Genomic DNA, 24,081 nt, shown 5'->3' with positions numbered 1-24,081 from the left:
GGTATTATTAGTCTCTTTTGATCGTTTCTTGAGAAAAAAGTTCATGCTGTTGTATGTTGGGTTGAGATAACATTTTACAACAAGTACAAGTGAGAGTAGTATTATTAATGGAACAGGAACACTCTCATCCCATGAGTTTTTGTCTTGGCATTTTTGTCCTTTTGATTCCCTTCTCTTTTCCATGTCCTGTTCCTCTTTCGGTTGGGACAGGTCATTAATCAACTTTTCAGCTTAATTATTGAAAAAGATAATGTAAGTAACTATTTCTTTCTTTGTGAGAAGATAGGTGGTGGTGGATTTGTTTTTAGCACTTCCATCACCATTATAAAATACCAAATGGAAGTTTTTGACTACCTCTGCTTTCCTCCAATCCAACTAATTAGTTTTCCACCACAATCTGGAAAATGTAATTACATTTTATTCCTCAAAAAAATAACATTCTCACTTAAAATAATAAGATGGTATCTACATTCCTAAAATTATAACTATTTCTTAATTAGAGCAATTAATTCACAGTGACTCGAGTATCTTAAAACTAATTTGGAGGTTTAATGAGATGAAAAAGGTAATGATCAGTAATTTCTGATAATGGAATGGAATGGAATCCTTGATGGTCCCTTTTTCTCCCTCAACCTTAAAGTTGACTAAGGTTATCCGTGGAAAAGGAAAAAGATTTATTCTGATAATGCTGAAAAGGAATATCTAAATTAGACATTACTTGAACCCAGTAGACTTGTGATTCCCTACTGCAAGTTGTTGTAAGGATGAATAATTTTGGCTTCTAAAATTCCAAAAACCTCAATACATCAGGAACCTACCGTCACATTGCAAATCTAACATCTTTTATTGCGCACATCTTTCTACGATATGATACATATCTTCGAATCATAAAAAAAATGATACATGAAGATACAAGAGTAACAAAAGATATTATACAATTCAGATCTAATTTCTTATGTTGTATACATCTTTATACGACATGGTACATGTATGTATGTGTGTAACTGCGTATCAAAAACTTTGAAATTGCTTGCATCATGGTAAAAGAATCAACATTCTTCATTTTTGTTTTCTTTTTTGGTCCATTCTTTTATATCTTGTGCATCATTACTTTTTCAGAAATAAAAAAAATAAACAAGTAAACTATACAGATAGGCCTTTTGCTTCAATGCAATGTGATACAGTCCTATATATGATGAATCAGTCCACTCAACCAAAAAAGGCTAACCATAAATTTTCCCATCATGCATCATCATGACCATGTCAATAATTAGATAGTGATGACTATCACATTCTATGTAGATTGATCTCTAGCATTCAAGAGTGCAATCAAGACATATTTTGATTTTAATATGCTTTCAGAACTTACTTGCATAATTTAGTATCTTGACATAGTAATAGCAATAGATTTAAGATATCATGGAAAAAACCAATGAGAAAATGGCACATAGTTACATACGAACTTTAATTGGGTCCTTACAATTAAAAGATATATTAGTGGATTCATTCTTGAGCATATATGAAATATTTCGGTGCATATATTTGAAAATGAACAATTCAGTATATATTTAAAATCAATAACTTTTTAAAAAGTATGTTATAATTAATTTAAAAAAATATTGTAAAAGTAGACTAACACCCGTATATATGTTTATATGTTTGTTTGATTAGAATAGGAAGTCCAAACTTAAGCACTATATTTACATAGTTCCTTATCTGGAACATTAGAAATCCAGAGAAATTCAAATCAAATAGTAAATTGGATACATTTTGAAAATCAGGCAAAGGCATGATAGAAAAAGGATCAAATGTGTTGGAACAATCTTTAGGCGTGCTTTTAGCACAAGCTCATGGAAAAGCCTTCTCATTTTTTATGAATATATAGTTTACCTATCACATCAAGGAATCTTATTCCAAGTTTCTGCATGCTTACATCATCCATGATCACTTAATTATTATGATGATACATGAAATAGCAACAGTTCCCTATTGCCACTCTTATGAATGTGTAATCCCAATACTTTGAAAGGAAACAAAACTACACAAATTTGAAAGATTTGCTGTTGTTTTTCATGCCTGCATAACAAATCATAGTCAACTTGATCTATCCATGTTTCACTTGATCTTCATCTAATTACTGGTAGATGATAGAGATAATAGCTTCCGTATATAAGACAATGAAGACACGTAGGTTTTAACTAGAGAATCTCAACGTACAGTATGCATAGGATCAACACGGGCAAAGTCAAAAATCATGTTCATCCTTGATATTTGAGTTTGAACAATTTAGCGCTCGTTTAATTCTAATTGTAACGTGCCAACTTTATAACATCCAAAGGCAACTCAGTATCAACCCAACTACCAAAAGATATAATAACTAGTAAAGCCACTTGATTTACCTCCATAAATAGACTCATGAGAAGGTGATGTCATATCAGTTGGCAATCTGTGCACTAACATCACATCAATTGTGCATATCCCAAAAATTACGCCGTACCATATTTTTCTTGATGATCACTTGGAGATTAGAACTGCACCTTTTTCTGCATGTAAACCCAGAAAAGAAGTAAAAAGAAATCAGTTGGAAGTCCCAGTTAAATCCTTTTAGATAGATAAAAGCTGCCAATATCTTAAAACCAGTCCATCACTTCTCCAGAACCCAGTTAAGCGCGGCATGCTTTGGACTATAGCATATCATCACAAGTGAAGTCAATCAATAGAAAACAGTACTACAATATTGCACGGAGTAATAAGGTGATCACAATAACATTTTGGATCTTGCTGATGAAAATGCCAACAAGTAAACCCCCTACCCCCCAACCAAACAAAAAAGAAAAAGGAGTAGTAGTTCAAGACAAACATATTACATAGTTTACATCAAATTACAGAAAAAATAAAGTCTTGTTGAATGTCAATACTATCAAATTCAGTCTTGTTGTGGTCCTTTTGAAGGTATGCAGCAAGTTTTGACCAGTAATTCCTAGATAACCATAACTGGCCGTCTAGCTTGATGCTCAGGACCACGCACGGAGTCATGGTTACTTGACTTTTCATCGTGTAATGACAGACAATCATGTATGATCCTATGGTTCTTGCTGCTCATGCTAGCATCAAAAGATGCCAGTCACCACCCCTCACCTGAACTTCGCCAATGAGGCAGAAAGTTGGTCAGACAAAGGTTACTTGGTCCCAGCTTTTAATCACAGAATGATTTAAGAATCTCCCTGCCTTTACTCATTCTAAGTATCTGTTCTTTGGCCATTGATATTTCAGAAGGCCAGAAGGATGCTGTTTACTGTCCCTTGTTCTATTTGTTCAATAGCAGGCATCACTCAGATGGAGCAACCAAACGTAAAAGAAAAGACATTGCCAAGTAATACTCAGGACCACAAAGTCCTTTCTAGAGCTGAAATAACCAGCTAGAATAAAAGGCAGAAAACATCTCAGCACAACAGAAATAATGCCTAAATAATATCATAGATATAAGTTAAACACAAATCTCAAGCTTGGAGAAAAGGCATGCATCTCCACAGAATCACATAAAGTATCAACATTTTGGAGGAAATAGATGTTCTAGAACTGCGCCAAACATTTACTGTTTTAGTTAAAAGTTGTATCAATTTCATCGATCTGTGAACTGCCAACTTTATTCAAGTTGTCTAGCAAACTAAATCCTTTGACTTTCACATTTTCAAGAGCGTGCTAAGCGGATGCTGAAATGCTTTGTAGCTGATTTATTAGATTTTGAGAGAGCATGGACGCTGTGTTCCTATGAAGAGAAGTCAAATCATGCACGTGGAAAACTGGAAATGTGGAAAATGAGGACTGAAATTGGGTGAAGAGGATCAGTGAAGAAGGAAACTAAAGTAGCACATCAGAATTTTACGATCATATGTGAACCTTAATTGCATGATGGGGCTTGATTTCAGCTCTCCTCTAGCAAGGAATGCTAATTGAGGTAGCAAATATTTCCATTATCGACATTTTCCTTCAAAAGCACCTTAAGACTGCCAGAAAAGTTTTGGATACGGGAAAACATATTTGCATCCCAATAGAAGAAGACACTGGCCATTCATCATTTATTTGCTTTCCTTTTCCAAATATTCTCTGGGCTTGAGACCAAGTTTGCTTGATAGACAAGAGCCACAATTTTCATAGTTTTACATCATCATTTTGTATAATTTTGATAGTTTCCTCATTTGCATAAAGAACGTAATATTTACTCAACAAAATAATGTTACTATGATCCACTTTTGCACCAAATTCTGGAAACTTGTTTCGTAGCAGTTTTATGCAAGTGTTAGGAGAGTTTTTTTATCATTTTTATGTTTGATACATCCTTTCCTTTCTTATCCTCTTTTATACTTTTCCCATATTGGTACTATTTGCTATACCTTTTGTATTAGGGAAAAAGTTACTCTGCGACATTGTATTGATGAGCTGCATTAGGATATCTTTAATCTCAGATGACAGCTTCATCACAACGACCTCGGATAAAAAGAAGAATAACAAATTCAAACCTGGATGAGGTGTACATTATCAAAGATCTATGTGCTGTATTCAGACATAAGATATTGGTTAATTCCAGGATTCAATATAATTAAGTCAATCAAACCAAAGACTCGATGGTGCAAGAACCTATGATGTCATGTATATTAACTGTCAATTGGCACAAACTTTAGTAAAAGCAGATGTCCGGGAAAGACTGAAGAATACTAACAAATGACCATATAGACAAAGCATGTATTGGTTGCAAAATCAAGACTGCACCCTTATAACTTTGTCATTACATAGATATCAGAAGATCTTTGTCTTAAAAAAATAACTGACAGCAAATAAGAGTACAATAAATCAGGACTTTGGTGTCAAAAAAAAAAACTAACCTTGGATGTCCAGTGTCTCCATGGGATCACATAATCCTTCTACTAAATTCACAGGCATCACTATAAGACCTCTGCTTTGCAACAATTCAGTAGCTGCTGAAGGATAAACATCAATGAACTTCCCCATTATCTCTTCCAGAGGCCCATTAAGCATCTGCTCTTGAACAAGATAATGTCCATGTCCCTGAGACAACCAAAGACATCTGATGTCAATGATGGGTGCATAATAGGGAATGCTTTTAGATAAAATGAAATTGTTCCATATATTTTAAGCAATCTGGTTTTTATAGTACCTCAAGGAAAATAAAAGAATTGGAAGTTGATTCACCACCTAGCCTGCTTCTGCACAGATCCTGCACAGTGAAATGCCCGGAAAATGAGTCCGTTTGAGAAAAAACAGTAAACTGAGGAAATCATATTCAACATCTTACAAACAACTTGGTTCAGACTTATAGCCATGATTACCAATTTTATATACATGTTACTAATGCAGGAAAAAGAGAGAGAATAAGCTGAAACAATAAAGTGAATCACCAAGTGAAAGGCTGTCATATGTGGTGTTTTGGATTAAACACATTATCTAGAAGAACATTTGTTTGACTTAAACACATAATCTAGAAGAACATTAGAAGGTCTAATCAGTCATAATATCCCAGCAAATGTAAGCAGGTATTTTGTTTCACCCATAAAATGTCATACACCAGCTTTTCTCCAAATATAAGCTAGTAGAGGGAATAGAAGTTTAACAGTTTAAGGAAATTCCTCTGATCCATTTTTAAATTTGAGTTAAAAGACGAAATTGAAAGGACATTATCACTAGGATAAAAATTCACCTTCACTTTATATTTCAGATACTGGACATGGTCAATGACTTCATCCAGCAAACCTGCTCTACCAACCTGCAAGCCACAACTTGTAAGTGGCTACCAATTCAGAAATTACCAAACTATTCCTTTACAATTTTCATTCATAACAATGGAGATTGGAGAGAGAATTGGTCTCCATGAAGCAGAACAATGTAGTCCATAAGTATCAGTAGGCAGATACCTCCTCCCAAGACAAAGTATGATAAATTGTCGGTCCATTAGAAAAATAAAGATCTGAAAATTTTGTCAACCTTGGTCTTTTAAATCCGGCATCTGTTAAAAAATCAGAAGTTACTCACATCTGCTGTTAAAAGTATTTATCTTAACAGCACTGGATATTTCAGTGGAAGGATTATGACTCCAGCAGCTTAGGGTCATCTATAAAAGTACTTATATTCACCTCTAACAAGGAAAAGCTATGAAAGAAAAAAACATTAGTTCTTGTTAAATATATATAACCATCTTACTTCTTTGGAATGAGGCACCAATTCCTGTAACGCATCTAGCCAATGTGATATTCTCAATCTGCGACACTGGAAAGAAGAATCAGAAAATCAGAAGCTGATCTGGGCCACAATCCCATTTTAAGTGGCAGGATGCATAAAGATCAATCAGTTCAAGTTTTAATATGTTTGTTTGATGTAAATTAACTCCATGAAAGTGATACAATTGATTGAAGCACTAATGCATACACGATCAGCAGCGTAGGCTTTCTCTCTTGATCTTTTTCTACGGGCTCCGGATGCGTATTTTGATTCAGCAGCACATGAACTTGAATAAGCTTGAAAAGCAGAGCTACAGTCTTCTGTCCAGCCTTGTTTCTGCAAGGCCAATTGCATGTGAGTTCCAGAAGAAACAAGTTGACAGCGCAATTTTTTGGTTTCTGTTTTTTTTTTTTTTTTTGTGTAGGAAAAATTTATAGCAATTCACCTGGACGCATGTGATGATAAAATTTCCTTCACTATGTGGCCTCAAATATTCTTCCTATTGGAGCAAAGTACATAAATTACAGCTCATATATGATTTACTTTCAGCATATATAAATATACACATAAGGAGCCAGTAAATAAATTAACTAAGATTTTTTTCTTTAAAACTACAACTTCTAAAATCCTCTTATTTCACAGTGGTACCAATTCCTCATTTGTAACCGAGCATTATGTATAGATGGTTATGCTGGCTTACCAAGTGAGAAGGATCTGCTAGTCTAGAACTAGGTACTTGTGAGGAAATGTCGTAAGACATTTGTTTCTGGATTTCAGTGTACCCCCTCTCAGCCAGAAAGTCAACATAATTTTGAGGTGTTTGTGGGCAATGCATCCATTCGGGAACAGGAACAGGTTCTGGATGGATCCAGTTACTTCCTGGGTTCATGATATAGTGCTGGCTTGCATCATAGTCGCCAAGTAAACCAGAAGCATTAGTTGCTATCCAATTAATACCCATTGGTAAAAACTGCAAATCATGTACGCAATTCTGTCCTTCCATGTCATCAGGCTCAGAACTGCCATGATAAATGTCAAACACAATATAACAGTTGGAATCTCTATCCATAAAACAGCAAGTTCATAAGCAAATCGCCAATTTCAGAAAATGAATTAAATTTTGAAGCAGATCACTAGGAGTCTGGCAAAATTCGAACCAAAAAAGAGAACAAAGTTGTCGCACAAACAGGGTGCGAGATGGTATGCAAACATTGAACTCGTACCCAGCTTTGACGGAATTGATTCTTTATGCGCGAATTGTACAACTACTCAGCATCGATTAGGGAAATTAAAATTGAGAATTAAATTAATTTACCATGATATGATGATAATAACCCATGAAACATAGCTAAAGAGATGGGTATTGACTCACTGACATTCCTTAGAAAGCAAATAACCGTGATCATGTCGCTCATACATGACATCCATTGCTTTGTACAGCAAAAGCCAAAAAACCAATCGAATGTCAACTGAAAGAAAATGATAATTATACAAAATCCATACAGTAAATATCCTCCTAATGTTCCCTTATTAAACAACCACAATAAATTTAGCTAAATCACCCATAGTCAGACCAAAATCAGCAATCAGTGCGTAAAAGCAGTTCATATATATGCGGAACTGCATTTCAACCTTCCACAATGAGTTTTCTTTCTTTTTCCCATAGTGATCCGCAGAATCATCCGTTTGCGTACTCCAATAAAAACTTATAAAAACAGAAAATGTGTGCGTGCCTGTTTATTACTACATATAATGTAAAAAAGCAAGGGGATAAACCGTATCCGAAATCCCCCAGCAACATCAAATATACGAATAAAAAACAGGAAAACACCATCCATCGAGTCAAACAAAGAAAAGATTGACTAAGCAGAGACAAGCGGATGTTAATCCGAATCCGCTAAAATTTTGATTTCATCCATATTGTATGCTAAGTAGGTAGAAAATCCGTGTCTTAGCCGGAGCAAATAAAACATAAGCGTAAATCAAGTTACACGGAAAGCAGCCTCGGTGAGGGGGAAACACTGGGAGAAATTCTTACAGGTTTTTCTCTTCGGATATTTGTTCAACAGAGGAGACGCTGTGAACGTGAGGAGAAAAAGGAAAAGAGTGTGTGTGTGTGTGTTGAGCTGTGAGATATGAGCTAACTAAAATGAGCAGGGGTGCGTACAGGTTTTAAGTGCATGGTACGTTTGTGCAATGAGTCGCCACTATTGCATTGCAGAGGGCGAACAGCAGCTGGTTTTCATGCTCTTCTTGTTGGATTTGAATGAATGGACAAAATTACCCCTTTCAACCCACACTTTGTATATTAATTATTTATTATAATGTCTTTTCTTAAGATTTTGCATAAATATACGTATATGTGGTTTGAAAAATTATATTTAACATTCATATATTTGGTTTTATCTAATAAATAAATTCATCCTGTAGTTTAAATTCTCCAAATTTGCTGATATTAGAAAAAAAAATAAAAATCCATTTGACTCCTAGTAACCTTATTACTAACTTAAAAGGTCAAGCAAATTTTTTTCTAATAAAATTATCATTATACATTTTCGCATGCTAATACATATGAGAATGTATATCTTATATTTTATATGGGTAGTTTGATCAGAAAAAATTAGTTGAACCTGCACTAAATTAGTACTAAGTTTATTGAAGATAAATATTAATTTTTATTTTTTTTCCTTAATATTAATAAATTCGGTGAAAATTGATTATATTAAGTTTTCGGTTCAAAGGCTGAACACATATGGGCTTCGTATGGGCCGAAAAGAAATGTCATTCAAAATTAGTCACTTGGGCCTAATAGCCCATTTCCAGTTCACTGTTGTTTTTTCCGAAGTAGCCCTTTGCCAATTCACATAAACTTATATTTGGGAAAAAAACGGAGTTTAAAGATTCATTTAAATTGATATAATTATTTTTATATAAATATAATGATAATTTATTTATAAAGTGATTTCGTTTTGTTCGACCCATAAATATTTTTGAAATTTTCGCAAGTGAAGTCAGTTTACTTTATAAGTTGCGGTGTGATTATTTTTTCGTTTTAATATTAAAAAGTGATACAATTTTTTTAATTTAAAGTATAATCTCATTAAAGAATTTAGTGGAAAAGAGTTGCAATAGAAAAGAAAATTGTGCACCACAATTCACCAATTTTGGGATAATTTGCGTCATAAAATCTTTATTATATTATTAAAGAAAAAAGGAGACAATGTGTTGTTTTGGGATCAAATGGCTCAAAAAGCATATTCCTAGTTCTTTCTCCATCTTGCTATTAAGGCCGTGTTTGGTATTAGCCCCCCTCAGGACTTGCAAGATTTCCTTCCTACCGGAGATTCAACAGATTTTCCCAGCTTCCCATATCTCTCTAAAAGCTCAACAAGCAGAAACCGAAACATACCCTTGAGAAGGGAGGAAACTTATAGCCACCCGAGCAATCATGGCGACTCCTGAAATTTTACAGACAGAGCAAGATCTTCTTATGTACGCCACCCTCTTCGAGAATTCCAAAGGTTCGATTTTTACCATGGGTTTCTTGTCTTTCCGCTGATTTGTTGGTTTAATCTCAGGAAAAATCCTGTTGGGCCGTGTTTGTTTCTTTTTCTTTTTACTAAAGGCGGTGGCTTTTGTGTCCAATATGGTTTGCAGATGGGAATGTGAAATCTCGGGGGATGGAAATTGAGAAGAAGATCGAGTTTCTTGAGGGCTTGGCTGGAAGAGTAATTTCTCATGTCTCTTTTATTGAAAGAGATGAATTATTTAGCATCCCTCTTTGATGAAGTCTTGATCTTGACTAATTGAACTTGCTCCAGCTCTGAAATGGTCAAATCTTGCTAACATTGAATGAATATTCAGATTTTGATTCAATGAAGCGTGTTCTTGCACTAGTTTCTTGTTAAGGTTCATTTTTCGATTTCAACGTTAGTGAGTTGAATTAAAAAGTGGAGTATAATGAATCATTAATAGAGCAAATTGGATCTTATTCTTGTTGTAGTTTAGCTCTTTAGAGGGTAGTAAGCAAACTTTAGTACCTTGTAATATCAAAGGTGGCTGTGAAAATTTTTAAAGTAGAAGATACTTACAATCGCAGCAATCGATGTTTCTGGTATGTTACGTCACATGCCCAAGAGCACTTGGATGTAATGTTTTGCAACTAGTGGGCTGATGCTCAATCCTCGCTGTAGGTTAGCAACAGAAGATCGCGGAGATGGTTAAATGATCGTTTGCTGATGGAGCTTGTTCCTCGTTTGAATGCTGACGAAATTAGAGGATTGTTTGCTCCACCACCTTGGGGTAAGTTTGTTCTTGGAAAAAAGTTGTAAACTGCCTTTAAAATCAAACACCGTCTAAGTTGATAAGCATCTTTATCTCCGTATATCATTAGGTTGTTAAAGATAACAGAAATGCTTAAGTTCTACATGATTGAAATTCATGCCATGACGATGTGGTCATAGAGGATTTCTTTGTTTGTGTGCCTTTGAAATGGTGCCCACTTCACGCATTTACCCTGGGCAAATGAATGTCCAAGCATCCCAGATGCTTGGTATATGCTAAATTTGATGATTTCAATCATTTGATTTTGCAGGTGATGATGTGCCTCCTTCACCGTTTTGCATGACAAATGTGGGGGAGTGGGATAATTTCAGAAATATAGACATGGATAAGGAGGTTCTCTGCTTTTATTTACATTATCAAATGGGATGCATTTGTTATATATTGAAAAAGAAAGAGAGCCTAATTTTGGCCAGTTTTAAGCTCTTTCTATCTGCAATGTATGTGTCCCACATCGGGAATTTTAAAAGTCATGATTTGTTATTTGCTGAGCATGAGATAGAGAAATCGAGTGTTCTATTTGTTGTTTTGATTTCTGTCATTATGCTGTGCTTCTCTGTCCGAATCGTGACATATTGCTTTTAGTATCCGACTATTATCCTCTACATGCTCCAACTCTTTGTGATTTCCTGCTCTGGTAGGCATCTATCATGAAATCCCTTGAAAGCTCGTCGGCAAAGCGGAGAGACCGGCTAGATGCTGACAAAGTCGCTACACTTACTGCTTGGCACCGGGTAGATAGTAGAACTAGAGAGGCACTTCGTCGATGCTATCTTTCAGACTTGATCAATGGATACGAGGTATTTGAGATTTGCTTGATAAAATCATATATTCACTTCCTATTATTTAACCAGAGAGTACTTTTTACACCAAAAAATTTGGACTAGGGTCGTATTTATCATAGCGTAATTGCACATGCAGAAGTTGATGATTTTACCTTCAACTTCTCCTACTTATTTTCATGGAATCTTTACTACAATTCAAATATGCATATAAATACTGTTCTTCTGTTCAAATAAAATATAGTACTTAGTCTCGTATTTCAGCAGCCGATCTTTTATACTACTCCATGACATCTCATATTCTCACAGCGGTAATTTTATCCTACTTAGCCTCATATTTCCTTATGCCCTTCAGGCAGATGAACTAACCATCCATCAAGCTTTTATCATATTTATGGATTTTTCTTTTCCTGGCTTATGAATTCTATTCCCTCCACCTGCTGCAACTAATTGCAATAATCGCTTTCAGGAATGCATCCGAGCTTTTGTCAAGGACAGCGGCAACAGAGATGTTCTGGTGCTACACGTTCAAGATCCTTTCCATCGCCTACTACTACACGGTGTTTGCGAAGTACATCTTTCGATTTTATTTTCACTTTCATTGATTTCCACGCCCGCATTTCCAATGTATAACTCTCTGTATATCTAGAATCTTGGCTGCGGATATGATTTTATGTCAAATTATCTTGAATCTTGCAAAGTCGTGTAATTAGAGTGAAATTTCTCGAAACCAAGATTTGTTCCCGTTTTTCTGACATAATTGCCTTTGGACAGTTCTATAATTTGGTGTCGACCACAGTTACAGAGACGCAAGGCAGTGAGTCCTCAAAGATGACAAGGATAAAGAAGAAACAGTCGGTTTCCGCAGATCTCCCCAACATCACGCTCTCCAACTTCCTGAAGATGGCAAAAGAAGGGTTCTGGTGACTGATGCTGCCATTGTTTCCTTCAATCATCTGTACTATAAAACCAACAAACCAATCAACCAACCTGTGCTATTTTTACATTTGATTAGGTTTTACTAGGATGTAATGACTCGTTACTCCCATCATTTAATCACTCTAATAATTGCTCAGTGACCAAGAATTCCTTGTAATCCTAGTGTAATTCAGGTTATGTGTCTGTAAAAATTGTTGGATTTCAGGGTCTTGTTGTATCTTATATCATAAGGTTGAGACATCTTTGGTGCATGGAACAATGTGTAGTTCTCTTAACCAAGCTTTGATTAGTAATTAACTACAAATTATGTTGGGTAATTCACTTTAATGAAGACTAGAGATCGAGATCCTATAACCAAATATCTTTTGTCGAAGGCAAAAACTGGATTGGATTTTTTATTGTAAATTTCATTTCATTTTATAGTACATCCGAAATATTATTTCATGCGTATAAGAATGTCATTATGTATTTTATTTTAAAAACAAAATATATACATGTGTGTGCGTCGAATGGAGATCTCAGGGGGTGAAGAGAAGTTATCTTTGTGGTACGTATTGTTAGTTTTGTCTGTGTTCAATACGTCGGACGAGGTGAAATCTATCCATAATATAGGGCAACCTTGTCTGTCTGCCTTTCGAAAGATCAATCACACTATAATTCTTACACAGATATGGGCAGAAAGCTTGTGAAATACTCCACTCGTGATGGCGATGAGGTCATCTTCCTGTTTCTTTTAGCTAAATCAATCTCGAATACTGTTATATAAATATAATAAATACAGTAAAACCTTTATAAATTAATAAACTCTCTAAAATAATAAAATCTTCCGGTCCTGACTTGAGCCTTTGTAAAAAATCATCAAATTCGATAAGATAATAAAATAATAATTTTTTGGAAAATTCCTTTATAAATATTAGGTCCCATTAAAACTCTAAATTAATAATTCATAAATATTACAATTATAAATATTAAGGTAATTTACTAAAATATGAAGTCTGTAATGCTTTACGCATTTAATCATTCATGGATGATTTTGCTATGCCTTTTAGATGATGAGACATGGTTGGGTGTTATAAATTATTTTATTATCCTATAGAGATTTATGTAATATATGTTTCATTCATCATGCATGAATATATTTAATTGGTTATAATAGTTATTTAAGTGCAACGAATTACTGTAAACATGTATATAAGTAATTTCAATGAATTGATACATGTGTCTATGAATATAATAGTTAATTGTATATAGTAAATTGATATTATACATGAATATATTTAATTAGTTATAAAAAATTGATTGATGCATGAATATAATCAATGAAGCATATATGAATTCATTTATTTTCAATACATATGTACTAAATTTGCTGAATTTAAAAGGTCTCTCTTTTAATTAATAAAATATTAATTTATCGATAAATTAATATCTCTCTAAATTAATAAAATTTCATGGTTCCAAGGTTATTAATTTATAGAGATTTTATTGTACGTTACTCATCATAACATGACAATTTATATATAAATTGTTAGTGATTTGGATGAGAAGAATCAAAGAGTGTTGATCCGGGGAAAAGCTGTTTCTGTGATGGAAGGCTCATTCCTCCTTTAAATTTATAGATATTTTTTAAGTTACTATTTTTTTTTTTAAAAAAAATATGACCCTTGAAATAATTGGATTTAATTTTTTTTTTTTTATCTATCCGAATTAAAACAATAGAATAAAAATTTGTAAGGTGAGTGCCACAAATCACGGGTATGGACTCTACTTATAGGTCAATGGGGTGCAAACTTCAAAAGTTAGCTGCAACATATGATACACCATTTTAAAAATACGTGTGTTAGCCAACTAAAAAATAATAGTTTGAGATTTAGACTTATTTGGACAACGATATAACCGTTTGAGTGAGTTATTCTCAATCAACTCAAGTTCTGCAAAATTAGGTCAAGCCGCTGCCGATTCAGTCTGAGTTTGTTTTAGATTTTTTAGTATGATATGCCTCAAGATGCTGGGAGTATGTATGCCGTGAGTCCTTATTTTTTTGATCAATCATCCTATTATATTGAATTTATTTTTGGGCGAATCAAGTTAATGGAAGTACGAAAATAATGGTACAATATCTTGTTGATGGGCCATTAAGCTCAATCCTGTTGGACTGCTCGTTGGGGACCTACTGTCTTTGCTTTGGGTTTTGAGAAAAGTGATTAAGGGGTATAAACTAAATTTGATTGGCAAATATTTCAGACAACTATATATTTATTTATTAAAAAAAAATCGTGTTTATTGATAATCTACTTTGGGCCGAAGGTGAACTGGCATATTCTGGCCCATATCCATTTACCTCCAACTCTGAGGCCTGGGCCAAAGCCCAATACCCAAAATATCCAAATTACGGCCCGGGGACCCTCATCTCCACATTTGAAATTCTTAACCAATCATTGCAATTTGAGGCGGCGACGACTATCCGCCAAAACGGGTCAAACAAGCAAGTTGGAGGCAGGTAGCAATTTTCCAGTACTTCTCTGCATAATCTTATTTGATAATCGGATTCTTCGTTTACGAAAATGGGCAGTAGCTGATTGTTGAAAGTCGGGGAAGTTATCATCAGTAGTCTTGCTGTTGTTGATTTCCTCTGCGCAGTTCACCATGGCCAAGAAACCCGTCAGATACTGCGTCGTGAGTGGATTTTTATTTGTTTCTGCTCATCCACACGCAATAGCATGTTTGATTTTGTAATGGGTTTGATCTGTAAATGGAATAAACTCAGGTTGATGCATTTACTGACTCGGCGTACAAGGGGAACCCGGCGGCGGTGTGCCTGCTGGAGGAGGAGCGAGACGAGGAGTGGATGCAATTGGTGGCGCGTGAGTTCAATATATCGGAAACTTGCTACTTGACTCGGTTGTCCGACTCGGCTGAGTCCCTGACCGGTTCTGTCCCCAGGTTCCGACTTCGCTGGTTTACTCCTGTAGCTGAGGTACACTCTTAACTATTTCACTTCATTCTTCCAGATTGAGCATATCGTGATGGTCATTTGACAATTCAATACTTTATTATAATTTAATTCTATTTTTATAGCTTTTGATGAGGTATAGTGCATTGAGAATGGGTTTATGTGAATTACTCTTGATAGCCCATATACTGGTGATCAAATGATGTTGGGCCAGTTCAGTTTTGCTCACTCTCTTTACCTATTGAAGACATTCTTGATCTGGTTTTTTAGTTGGTTAAAAATGCTCCAAAGCTGATGTCAATTGTCAAGAACCACACACGACCCTGTCTTGGATTCAGTTTAAGTTTCCTTAAATGGTGGGTTGATGTTCAATTATATTGTACCGGAAAATGACAATTTTCAGTTCCAATGTCTGAATTCTTTTGTTTTGATTGCATGCTAGAAACTAGTTTAAACTATGGGTGCCTGTTTCCTCTGGTAATTCTTCATGTTTGATTAAAAATGTCAATGCAAGCAGATGGATGAGTTTGATGTTCATTTGTAGGTCAAACTTTGTGGACATGCAACTTTAGCTGCATCTCACTTTCTCTTCGCGTATAATTTGGTGAAATCTGATACAATTGAGTTCCTGACACTCTCGGGGATTCTGACGGCGAAAAGGGTACCTGAGACCAAAGTGTTAGATTTGCCCAACTCGCTGAATGGTAACGCACCTGACAGCTTCCTCATTGAACTGGATTTTCCAGTTGTTCCAGTAACACAGTACAATGGCCCTGGAGATGTTTCAGCTATTTCTAAAAGTTTGGGCGGTGCTTCTGTAAATGAGATCACGACTACAGACGGCGATCTCATTGTGCGTATTCCACTTTGTTGTTACATTGATGTTCTCGTTCTTGCAACAATAGCTAATTTATGCTACTTATTTGTAAGAGCTACTTAGTATGGAAGTGGATCTTCTTTTATATTAAAAGTTAACTTGCTCAATGAAGGTCTACGTTCTTGCACTACAGAGGTGAAAAAACTTTTTTGGCAAAAAGTGATATGCATATGCTATGATTTGGGCAGGTTATGCTGCCATCTGGGGAGGCAGTTGCCGAATTTGAGCCCAATTTTGATGAGATACAAAAGTGTCCTGGCAGAGGAATTATCATTACTGGACTTGCTCCTGCGGGCTCAGGATTTGATTTTTTCAGTCGTTTTTTCTGCCCAAAACTGGGGATTAACGAGGTAATATGCTGTAATCTTTTGAAAATATCTTATCTCCTTCCATGTACATTGAGTATGAACGCCCAAAATAAAGCACAATACAATGATATAGATATTTGAACTGTCTCGAGTCCATGATGTTACTCTTGTTAACCTGACCCTGAGGGCTGCAATTTCATATGTACAGACTACAATAATAATTCAGGAATAATATGCCACCATTTTTGCATGTTTAGGATCCTGTATGCGGAAGTGCACATTGTGCCTTAGCGCCCTACTGGAGCAAGAAGCTCGGGAAATCTGACTTTATCGCATATCAAGTAAACACATTCTCTCTGTGACTACACATTCTTGCACATTCAGATTTGATGTGCTAAAGCTGCTTATTTCATGCATTCGAATTAGGCATCGCCGAGAAGTGGCGTGCTACATCTGCATCTTGACGAGAAGAATCAAAGAGTGTTGCTTCGAGGCACAGCAGTGGCGGTGATGGAGGGTTCTCTTCTGGTGTAAATCAAAGAGAACTTTCAAGTGGATGAACTGCTTCAAATGTCTAATGACATAACATGATTTCTGAATAATGGTTTTTATGCAATTCCATGCAATGTACTGTACAATTTGGCTTATATATGCACAGCTTTGGATGACATGTATTGGCATTTCGAGGTTTTTATATGAAAATTTGGCAAGCAAGCACATTCGTTGTCTTGGCAACCTCATCAAAATAAGATAGGGGATTTTATGCAATTTACCAATTTCAAGGGGCACTTTGTTATTTCTCATTGTTCAGGGTGACAAGTGCAAATTACTGTAGAAGAATACTTTTAACTAAGGATAAAATACAGGGAGTTTTCCTTAAGTTTGTTATAATTGCAAATATTTTATATCGATATTTGAAAAATTATAAATATCTCTTTAAAATTAATAATCGTTTAACAAATATATCTCATGACTATCGATTGTACGGGATATTAATAAATAATCGTTAATTTTAAAAGAGCATTCGTATTATAATAAAATTTAAAGAGAGCCCAATATAATTTATTTTTTACGGTAAACAAGTTCAACCTAATGCAAATCATAGCACTTGTGACTTTTCTATCAATTTTGTAGAAAAAGGCAGAGGATGGGTGACGAAGAAAGCCCGATCCTTGTTTGTAAACGACAACTTAAAAGATTGTATGAAGCCCGGTCCTTCCATGTAAACAACACCTAAAAAGATTGCTCTAACATACAAATGAGTATTCTTTGATGAATTATGCTGAAAGGACATGACATGCAAATTCAAATTCAAAGAGAAGAAGACATAGATATCATCAGATAAATTCAATCCCAAGCAATAGGAAAAATTATTTTTAAATATTAATGACAATTATAATAGCTATCAAAACCCGTTTATTTTGTATTGTGGAATAAATAGGCTATAGATTAAATCAAAATTAAAATGTGTAATATAGAAATCCGGAATTAGTTGTAGTTAGTTTACTTAGATTGACTATGTTGATTATATAAAAATTAATCATGTATTTACTGTGTCACAAAATAATGATACACATGTAAAATGATCTAACTACAAATATGACTTTAGCTCATTAATGCACATGAAGGGAATTGATAATTTGCCATGCTAAAATCCGGACAAAATAGACATTTTGAGTTTTTGTCCAATTAGATTCCCATAGTTGATAACTCCACCGATTTAACTTAGTAGATTGAATTGTTCAACCTAAACAATAATTAGATGGGAGCTTACAGATACTTAACACGACTTTATTTATCAGCATGAATTTAGGATGTCACAATCATTACAAACGCTTTGCTTCTCACCTATCTCAAGTTATTGTTGGTTGTAAAATTAAAGTTAGCGCACATCGTACCATGTACTAAAAGGGAAGAACTAAACCCTAGCCTGTTGGACTGCAGATCAAATTGTAACAAGTTATCGTCCATTTGGTGCCCTCCAATCACGATCGACGATCTTGGGTTAGGCCCACCATCCAAAAATCCCAAACAGTAGAGATCCACACCATCACGAAAGATTCTGAACATTGAATTCCACCCAAAAATTCTCCAAATCACATCATCATCTTGCAGCACAAAATCCACGGTGGGAACTGCCGGTCCTATGCGCGTACTCATAACCTCATCCGCATTGTAGCAAACGTTGAATGGCTTTACAGGTTGTGTTATAGTGAGATTGAGCGCAGCTGATTCATTGACAAACGCCTCAGTCAATGCCCGGTAAATTGTAGAGTGCAGCGAGGTGTATGGAGTTACCGTGCTCAACTTGGTCCCACCAAATCCCTTCTCATCAATGCTCAGAAGCGTCTGATTGAACTTCACGGCCTTCCCGTTGACTTTTATTGCCGTCAAACCAATAAAATACTCGTTCGAGGGGTTGGAGTAATTTATTACCGTGCTCCCACTACCAGCTGGATCCGACAGGAGTGGGGTGTAATTAAGGAATTTTGAGAGGTCAATTTCGGGAAGAAAGTAATACGGGCCACCTGAACCGAAAAACGCCACCCCAGGAGCCGAGGGTGAACCGGACAAGCAAAGCGCAAACACCAAGTTCTCAGAGGAAAAACTGCTGACTTGCGCCGGGATCGACAAATTAGACCGGCCCAGACCGGCTAAACCGGCAGCACCCTTAACAAGGCCTTTGCGTAAAGACCTTTTGCCACATGCAAATATGAACCCCGGAATCTCACCAAGTTGACCCGGATTCCGGCCGTCGGTTACGGGCATAGAAAGCGAGTCACTGGAACAAACCGGACCGGGAGAAGCAGACCTAAGTTTGCATGAAGTGGAGCCGAAGGAGCTGTAATGGCTGTGACTACAGTAGACTAAAGTACTGAAGGAAGCGCTGATGTCAAGAAGTAAATTTGCGGGCTGTGGAGGGGTTTTTAGGTAAATTCTCAGCATGTACTTTTTACTGGGCAAGTCTGTCGTAATGGGTGCTAAGAAGGCTGGAAATGCAACTCCAAAGAAGAGAGAAAGAAGACAGAAGAGAACGAAAGTCGACATGTCTCGAATGATATTGCAGAAGAGTGTAAGGAGTTTGCATGAGGATAGATGTTAATAGCATGGAGCATGCATGCAATAAATGAAGACACGTGGATCATCCACACGTCAAGAAAGTATAAGTCGGTGTAATAGACTAGCGAATTGAATTTTCTATTATAAAATCTATTCTATTCTCTATTTCACTCAACATACACATCATATATATATATATACATAATTATCTTTAAAATAAATTACATGTCATCAGCTTTATGTACGTAATGTAACATGCATAAATTGAATGAAATAGAAGATAAATAGAGAGAGTATATCCGAGTGAGGTAAGCGGGTGATAAGAGGACGAAGGCGTGAGTTTGGGGTCTTGTTGGCTTGCGGGGAATCGCAACCTGCGAGGTTAGGACGATGATGATCCGATGAATGCCCGGTTGGTGTGGCTACTATTGGTTCATCGGGCTGTGGCAAATCTGATGGCATCATTGATTTTGGAAGTACATCCTTAAATTTGGGCTATTTTTCTTGCACGAATTAAGGATGACAGAATTTACTATATATTCTCCAAGGTACCACAAACATGTCAAGAATATTGTTATTTCATCCAAATATAAAGCCTTAAAATTATGATGTCGGGATTTATATAGCTAGTATCATGTGCTGAAACACCTAGGTTAAGGAATATTATTCGGTAAGCCTATGAAATAGGGTGTCAATGGTTATATCAGCGTGTTTGGTCCGACCAAAAAAGCTAGCTAGTGTAGAAACTGAATTATACTTAATTTGTATATACGCTGTTGATTATTATTATTATAGTGGTTCATTTTTTGGCTATTTATGTCACTATGATCTGTGGTATGAGCTCTGCTAATTTAATGCCAATTGTATGGTCCGACTTAACTATGATTTACCCGATTCAAATAAAAATGCAAGCAAACTAGAATATATATGTGTTTTAGATCAACTAGGATTTATTTACCCTCTCATCGGATTTATAGTCTATTTACACAAATTATTCGTATCTTTTGAAAAATTATACATACACCCACAAAAAATATCAATAATATTACACAAACTATTTTTTATTTTTTTTTTCTGTTATGGGTGATTTCTATAATATTTGTAAAAAATATGAATGATTTGTATAAATAAATTATAAATTATGGGTGTAAATATTCCAATAAAAAGATGTTGAAGGGCTTTTTAGTGTTTTATTTTTATTGGGCCGAACATCAATGATTCTTTTCAATGGTTTAATTTAAGGGGTTGATATCTTAGGATTAGGAGGGGCAGCCCATTGAGGAGTATTCGTGAGATGGAGGCCCAAAAGTTTTCAGGAGCGAAAATACGACGCCGTCGTGGTCGTCGGTAATTTAGTAGTTGGTCGCTGGAAGCCTAAAAGGCTAAAACCCTCTCCTCCTTCAGAAGGCTCTCCCTCGCGTTGTTTTGTTGTTGCTTGTACAAAACCCTAGCTCTCCTCTCGTCTGCCCCTCGCTCGCCAAAATGAAGCTCGTAAGGTTTGTCTTCTCTTCAGTACGTTCTTTTGATTCCGCTTCATTTTTATTCTAATATGTTTTGATGTGTCTTTTGATATTTTACTTTGATCAGGTTTTTGATGAAATTGAACAATGAGACTGTGTCGATTGAGCTCAAGAACGGCACCGTTGTACACGGCACCATTACAGGTTCTTCTCTTCCTCCAGACCTCGATTATCGATTATTGTTGTATCTTTCGGGGAATTTTATGTGCGATTGTGAGTTTTTTAACTGTCGTTATCGGCATTAGATGTGGAAATGGAGAGAAGAGGAATTGGTTGTGCACTGTGGTTGTTGTTGCAAATGAATATAGTAAGGGCAGTATTTTTTAATTGGAGCAAGTCAATAAAATTTGATGATTCAGAAATTCCTTCAAGTCCAGTTGGAACTAGAGTTGGGCGAATTCCTGCTTCATTGTGAGATCTTTGGTTGGTTCATGTTGATAAATGAATTCTGCAAGCTAGACAAGCATTTGTTCTGATTATGATTTTGCTTTCAAACAATATCACTATTGCTAGTTTCTAGTTTTTCCAGAAATATGTGTGGACTAGTTCGTTCATGGGAAAGATACTAGTGTTATGATTATGCTTTCAGACAACATAAGTATCGTTAGTTTCTAATTCTTATCTAAAGCACTTTCCCGTTTGCTGTACACAATGTTTCCTGTTGGACTAGGTTTTTTCTAGTAAGATGAGTCCAGGTTCTCATGGAAATTTCATTGTTGATCATAGCGAGATCAAACATAATTTTAATATAATTATTGGAGACATGATAAAACTGATCTTCCACCCTAAAGCAATTGGCTTATCTGGTTAAAAATATTGTAGACATAGTTATTAACGGCCCGCCATGGCGCACACATTGCGCAGGCTCAGAGCCATTTTGTAAAATGGCTCTGAGTTGCTTATGGCGATGCCATTATACATATAGCGCCTCAGGGATGGAGCCTAAAAAAAAGTGGACGAAGCCCAGTGTAAATTTATTAAAAATAAAATAAAAACAATCAAAATATCTTGCAAAAATGAGTGAAATTAGAGATTAGGGAAGATTTGGATTTGTGTTTGTTTTATAATGATTATGTAGGATTTGTTTAATCATCTTGCATGTTTTGAAGTTTTGAAATCCTATATTTTTCCTAAGACTTATTTATTTTGCAAATTTCTTTTATGGTATTATCATTAAAATTAGTTCTAGTGTTTATATTTACTTATTTATGCATTATTGATGTGAATATATATTGATGTATGAAATATATATTTATTCAGTACATGTATTCCGTACTATAAAAATGCTTGCGCCCTCGCCGTGCGCTATTAACAACTATGATTCTGGATATTTATTGCAGTCTGATTGTATTTCTGTTCCTTTTTATAGGTGTTGATATCAGCATGAACACGCATTTGAAGACTGTAAAGCTTATCTTGAAGGGAAAGAATCCAGTGACTATGGATCATTTGAGTGTAAGGGGTAATAATATTCGTTATTACATCCTTCCTGACAGCTTAAATCTTGAGACATTGCTGGTGGAAGAGACACCTAGAGTCAAGCCCAAGAAGCCAACTGCAGGTATGACCATAGTTGCTTCTAGGTTTGTTTATGATTCATGTTCATGTTCACCTCCCCTGGTGTCTGATGTTCTATCATCTACCTTTTCAGGGAGACCTCTGGGGCGTGGCAGGGGCCGTGGTCGTGGGCGTGGACGTGGTAGAGGCCGCTAGATTTTGCTGCAATCATATCATTTTTGTAGCATTTGTCATGTAAACATCTGTATTGAAGAATTGCATGTTCCTAGCTAGCAGTACGGGTACCTGAGTATTGATCCGTGGAATGTTTACAGGTAAAGATCATTGGAAGTTTAGTAACTTTTGTGAGGTTCCGCTCAATTCACACGGTCTATTTTGTACTTTTGCATGTCTTGTGGGTTCAATATATGATGATCTTATCACTATCTACATGCCATATCGACCTTAGAGGTGAACTTTTTTCCTTTAAAAACATTTCTTCGGATGACTCTAGTATGACCATGGCTGTTGAAACCTCATCATAATAGACAGCCAAGTTTAATTTTCCCTCGACGCCCCAAAGACAGGGCTGCATTTTGCCTAATAATTGCAGTGCTTGGTGAATTTCAGCATGCTGCTTCTTCAATTTCATACCTGAAAAGTTCTAATTAGATGATACAAGGGAGCAATCTCTATAAAAAGTTCAATTCCTTGTGGTATTCTGGTTTCCTGAAGGCACAACATGTCTAGCAAATATGTAAAGTTGCTTTGACATGAAATAAGGATTTGGTATGTGGCTCCATCATAGAGTCATATCCATGTTTTGTCACGGGGGGCAGCCTAGTCATTTTCTATGGTGTATTTGCTTATCGAATTGAAGATAGTATAGGCAAGTCATTAATGAGGGCTCTTTATCCTTCGGATAAGGCTTGTTTCTCTATATGATTTTCTGCGAATTTTTAGCTTTCTTTCCTTTTCCTTTTAAAATCCCAAAAATAATTAATCAGAAGTTGCTTGTTTTATTAACTTGAAACTTACATCGAGTTTCACGAAACCATTCTCCCCAGAAGATGATATATGGATCGAAGCAATTTATTCAACTCCTCATTTCGATACATCAGCAAAACCTGAGTAATAATTGAAAAATATTTATTTTTTCAAGATACTGAGATAGTTACAGAAGATGAAAGTAAAGACAACATCCTCAAAACTAAATTATATATATATAATTATATATTATATCAATTCAATTTATATATGAATATATTAAAATAATTGATAATAAATTATAATATTTTTAATTTAATTAATATATCGATATAACTATAAATAAATTAAAAAAAATTCACATGAAAATAAAATATCGCATGGTGGATAGTAACCCATTTTAATTTCTTTTCTCTTCTCATTTTAGTGTTGTTTAAAAATTCAACTGAAGTTTATTATTTGCGAATATACGATTAAATCGTCATCGTAAAAATCGTCTGTGGGGTCCACCAGATTTTGATCTAGAAGCCTTACGTGTCGGGATAAGAGTCCATCTTTTAAAAAACGAAAATTTTTATTTTGA

At 35.4% G+C, this 24,081-nt stretch overlaps 5 protein-coding genes across 11 annotated transcripts; 3 read left to right on the top strand and 2 right to left on the bottom strand.

Annotated features, from left to right (window-relative positions):
- Positions 1 to 2,170: 2,170 nt before the first annotated feature.
- LOC105163244 (uncharacterized) lies at positions 2,171 to 8,434 on the bottom strand. 6 transcript variants are annotated; one of them, XM_020694548.2, is made up of 9 exons: positions 8,273 to 8,434; positions 6,935 to 7,253; positions 6,680 to 6,733; positions 6,442 to 6,570; positions 6,217 to 6,282; positions 5,717 to 5,782; positions 5,177 to 5,236; positions 4,884 to 5,067; positions 2,171 to 2,543 (listed from the first exon to the last, which is right to left on the bottom strand). In XM_020694548.2, the coding sequence occupies exons 2-9, from the start codon at positions 7,235 to 7,237 to the stop codon at positions 2,515 to 2,517; spliced, it is 891 nt and encodes a 296-aa protein (XP_020550207.1). In that variant the 5' UTR covers positions 7,238 to 7,253; positions 8,273 to 8,434; the 3' UTR covers positions 2,171 to 2,514. The 6 variants fall into 6 exon arrangements, with proteins under 6 accessions (XP_020550207.1, XP_011079827.1, XP_011079825.1 ...); XM_011081525.3 differs by having other exon boundaries at positions 6,935 to 7,132; XM_011081523.3 differs by lacking the exon at positions 8,273 to 8,434 and adding an exon at positions 7,607 to 8,254.
- A 1,030-nt stretch (positions 8,435 to 9,464) lies between these two features.
- On the top strand, positions 9,465 to 12,547 carry LOC148787966 (R3H domain protein). Its single transcript, XM_011081527.3, has 7 exons — positions 9,465 to 9,755; positions 9,892 to 9,962; positions 10,428 to 10,536; positions 10,829 to 10,911; positions 11,217 to 11,375; positions 11,827 to 11,928; positions 12,132 to 12,547. Exons 1-7 carry the CDS (start codon positions 9,683 to 9,685, stop codon positions 12,282 to 12,284), a joined length of 750 nt encoding a protein of 249 aa, XP_011079829.1. The 5' UTR covers positions 9,465 to 9,682; the 3' UTR covers positions 12,285 to 12,547.
- Positions 12,548 to 14,741: 2,194 nt separating this feature from the next.
- On the top strand, positions 14,742 to 17,151 carry LOC105163246 (Phenazine biosynthesis PhzC/PhzF protein). Its single transcript, XM_011081526.3, has 6 exons — positions 14,742 to 14,972; positions 15,064 to 15,273; positions 15,794 to 16,102; positions 16,315 to 16,476; positions 16,692 to 16,775; positions 16,861 to 17,151. Exons 1-6 carry the CDS (start codon positions 14,943 to 14,945, stop codon positions 16,966 to 16,968), a joined length of 903 nt encoding a protein of 300 aa, XP_011079828.1. The 5' UTR covers positions 14,742 to 14,942; the 3' UTR covers positions 16,969 to 17,151.
- Positions 17,152 to 18,211: 1,060 nt separating this feature from the next.
- Positions 18,212 to 19,530, bottom strand: LOC105163248 (putative aspartic proteinase GIP1). Its single transcript, XM_011081528.3, has one exon. The coding sequence runs from the start codon at positions 19,480 to 19,482 to the stop codon at positions 18,283 to 18,285; it is 1,200 nt and encodes a 399-aa protein (XP_011079830.1). The 5' UTR covers positions 19,483 to 19,530; the 3' UTR covers positions 18,212 to 18,282.
- A 1,304-nt stretch (positions 19,531 to 20,834) lies between these two features.
- Positions 20,835 to 22,957, top strand: LOC105163249 (small nuclear ribonucleoprotein SmD1a). 2 transcript variants are annotated; one of them, XM_011081530.3, is made up of 4 exons: positions 20,835 to 20,990; positions 21,082 to 21,158; positions 22,384 to 22,575; positions 22,666 to 22,957. In XM_011081530.3, exons 1-4 carry the CDS (start codon positions 20,977 to 20,979, stop codon positions 22,725 to 22,727), a joined length of 345 nt encoding a protein of 114 aa, XP_011079832.1. In that variant the 5' UTR covers positions 20,835 to 20,976; the 3' UTR covers positions 22,728 to 22,957. The 2 variants fall into 2 exon arrangements, with proteins under 2 accessions (XP_011079832.1, XP_011079833.1); XM_011081531.3 differs by having other exon boundaries at positions 20,857 to 20,985.
- The last annotated feature ends 1,124 nt before the right edge of the window (positions 22,958 to 24,081 follow it).

This window comes from Sesamum indicum, linkage group LG6 (assembly GCF_026168435.1).
Source record: "Sesamum indicum cultivar Baizhima isolate 11 linkage group LG6, ASM2616843v1, whole genome shotgun sequence".
In the NCBI taxonomy this organism is placed as follows: Eukaryota; Viridiplantae; Streptophyta; class Magnoliopsida; order Lamiales; family Pedaliaceae; genus Sesamum; species Sesamum indicum.
This window is presented reverse-complemented; position numbering and strand designations above follow the sequence as displayed.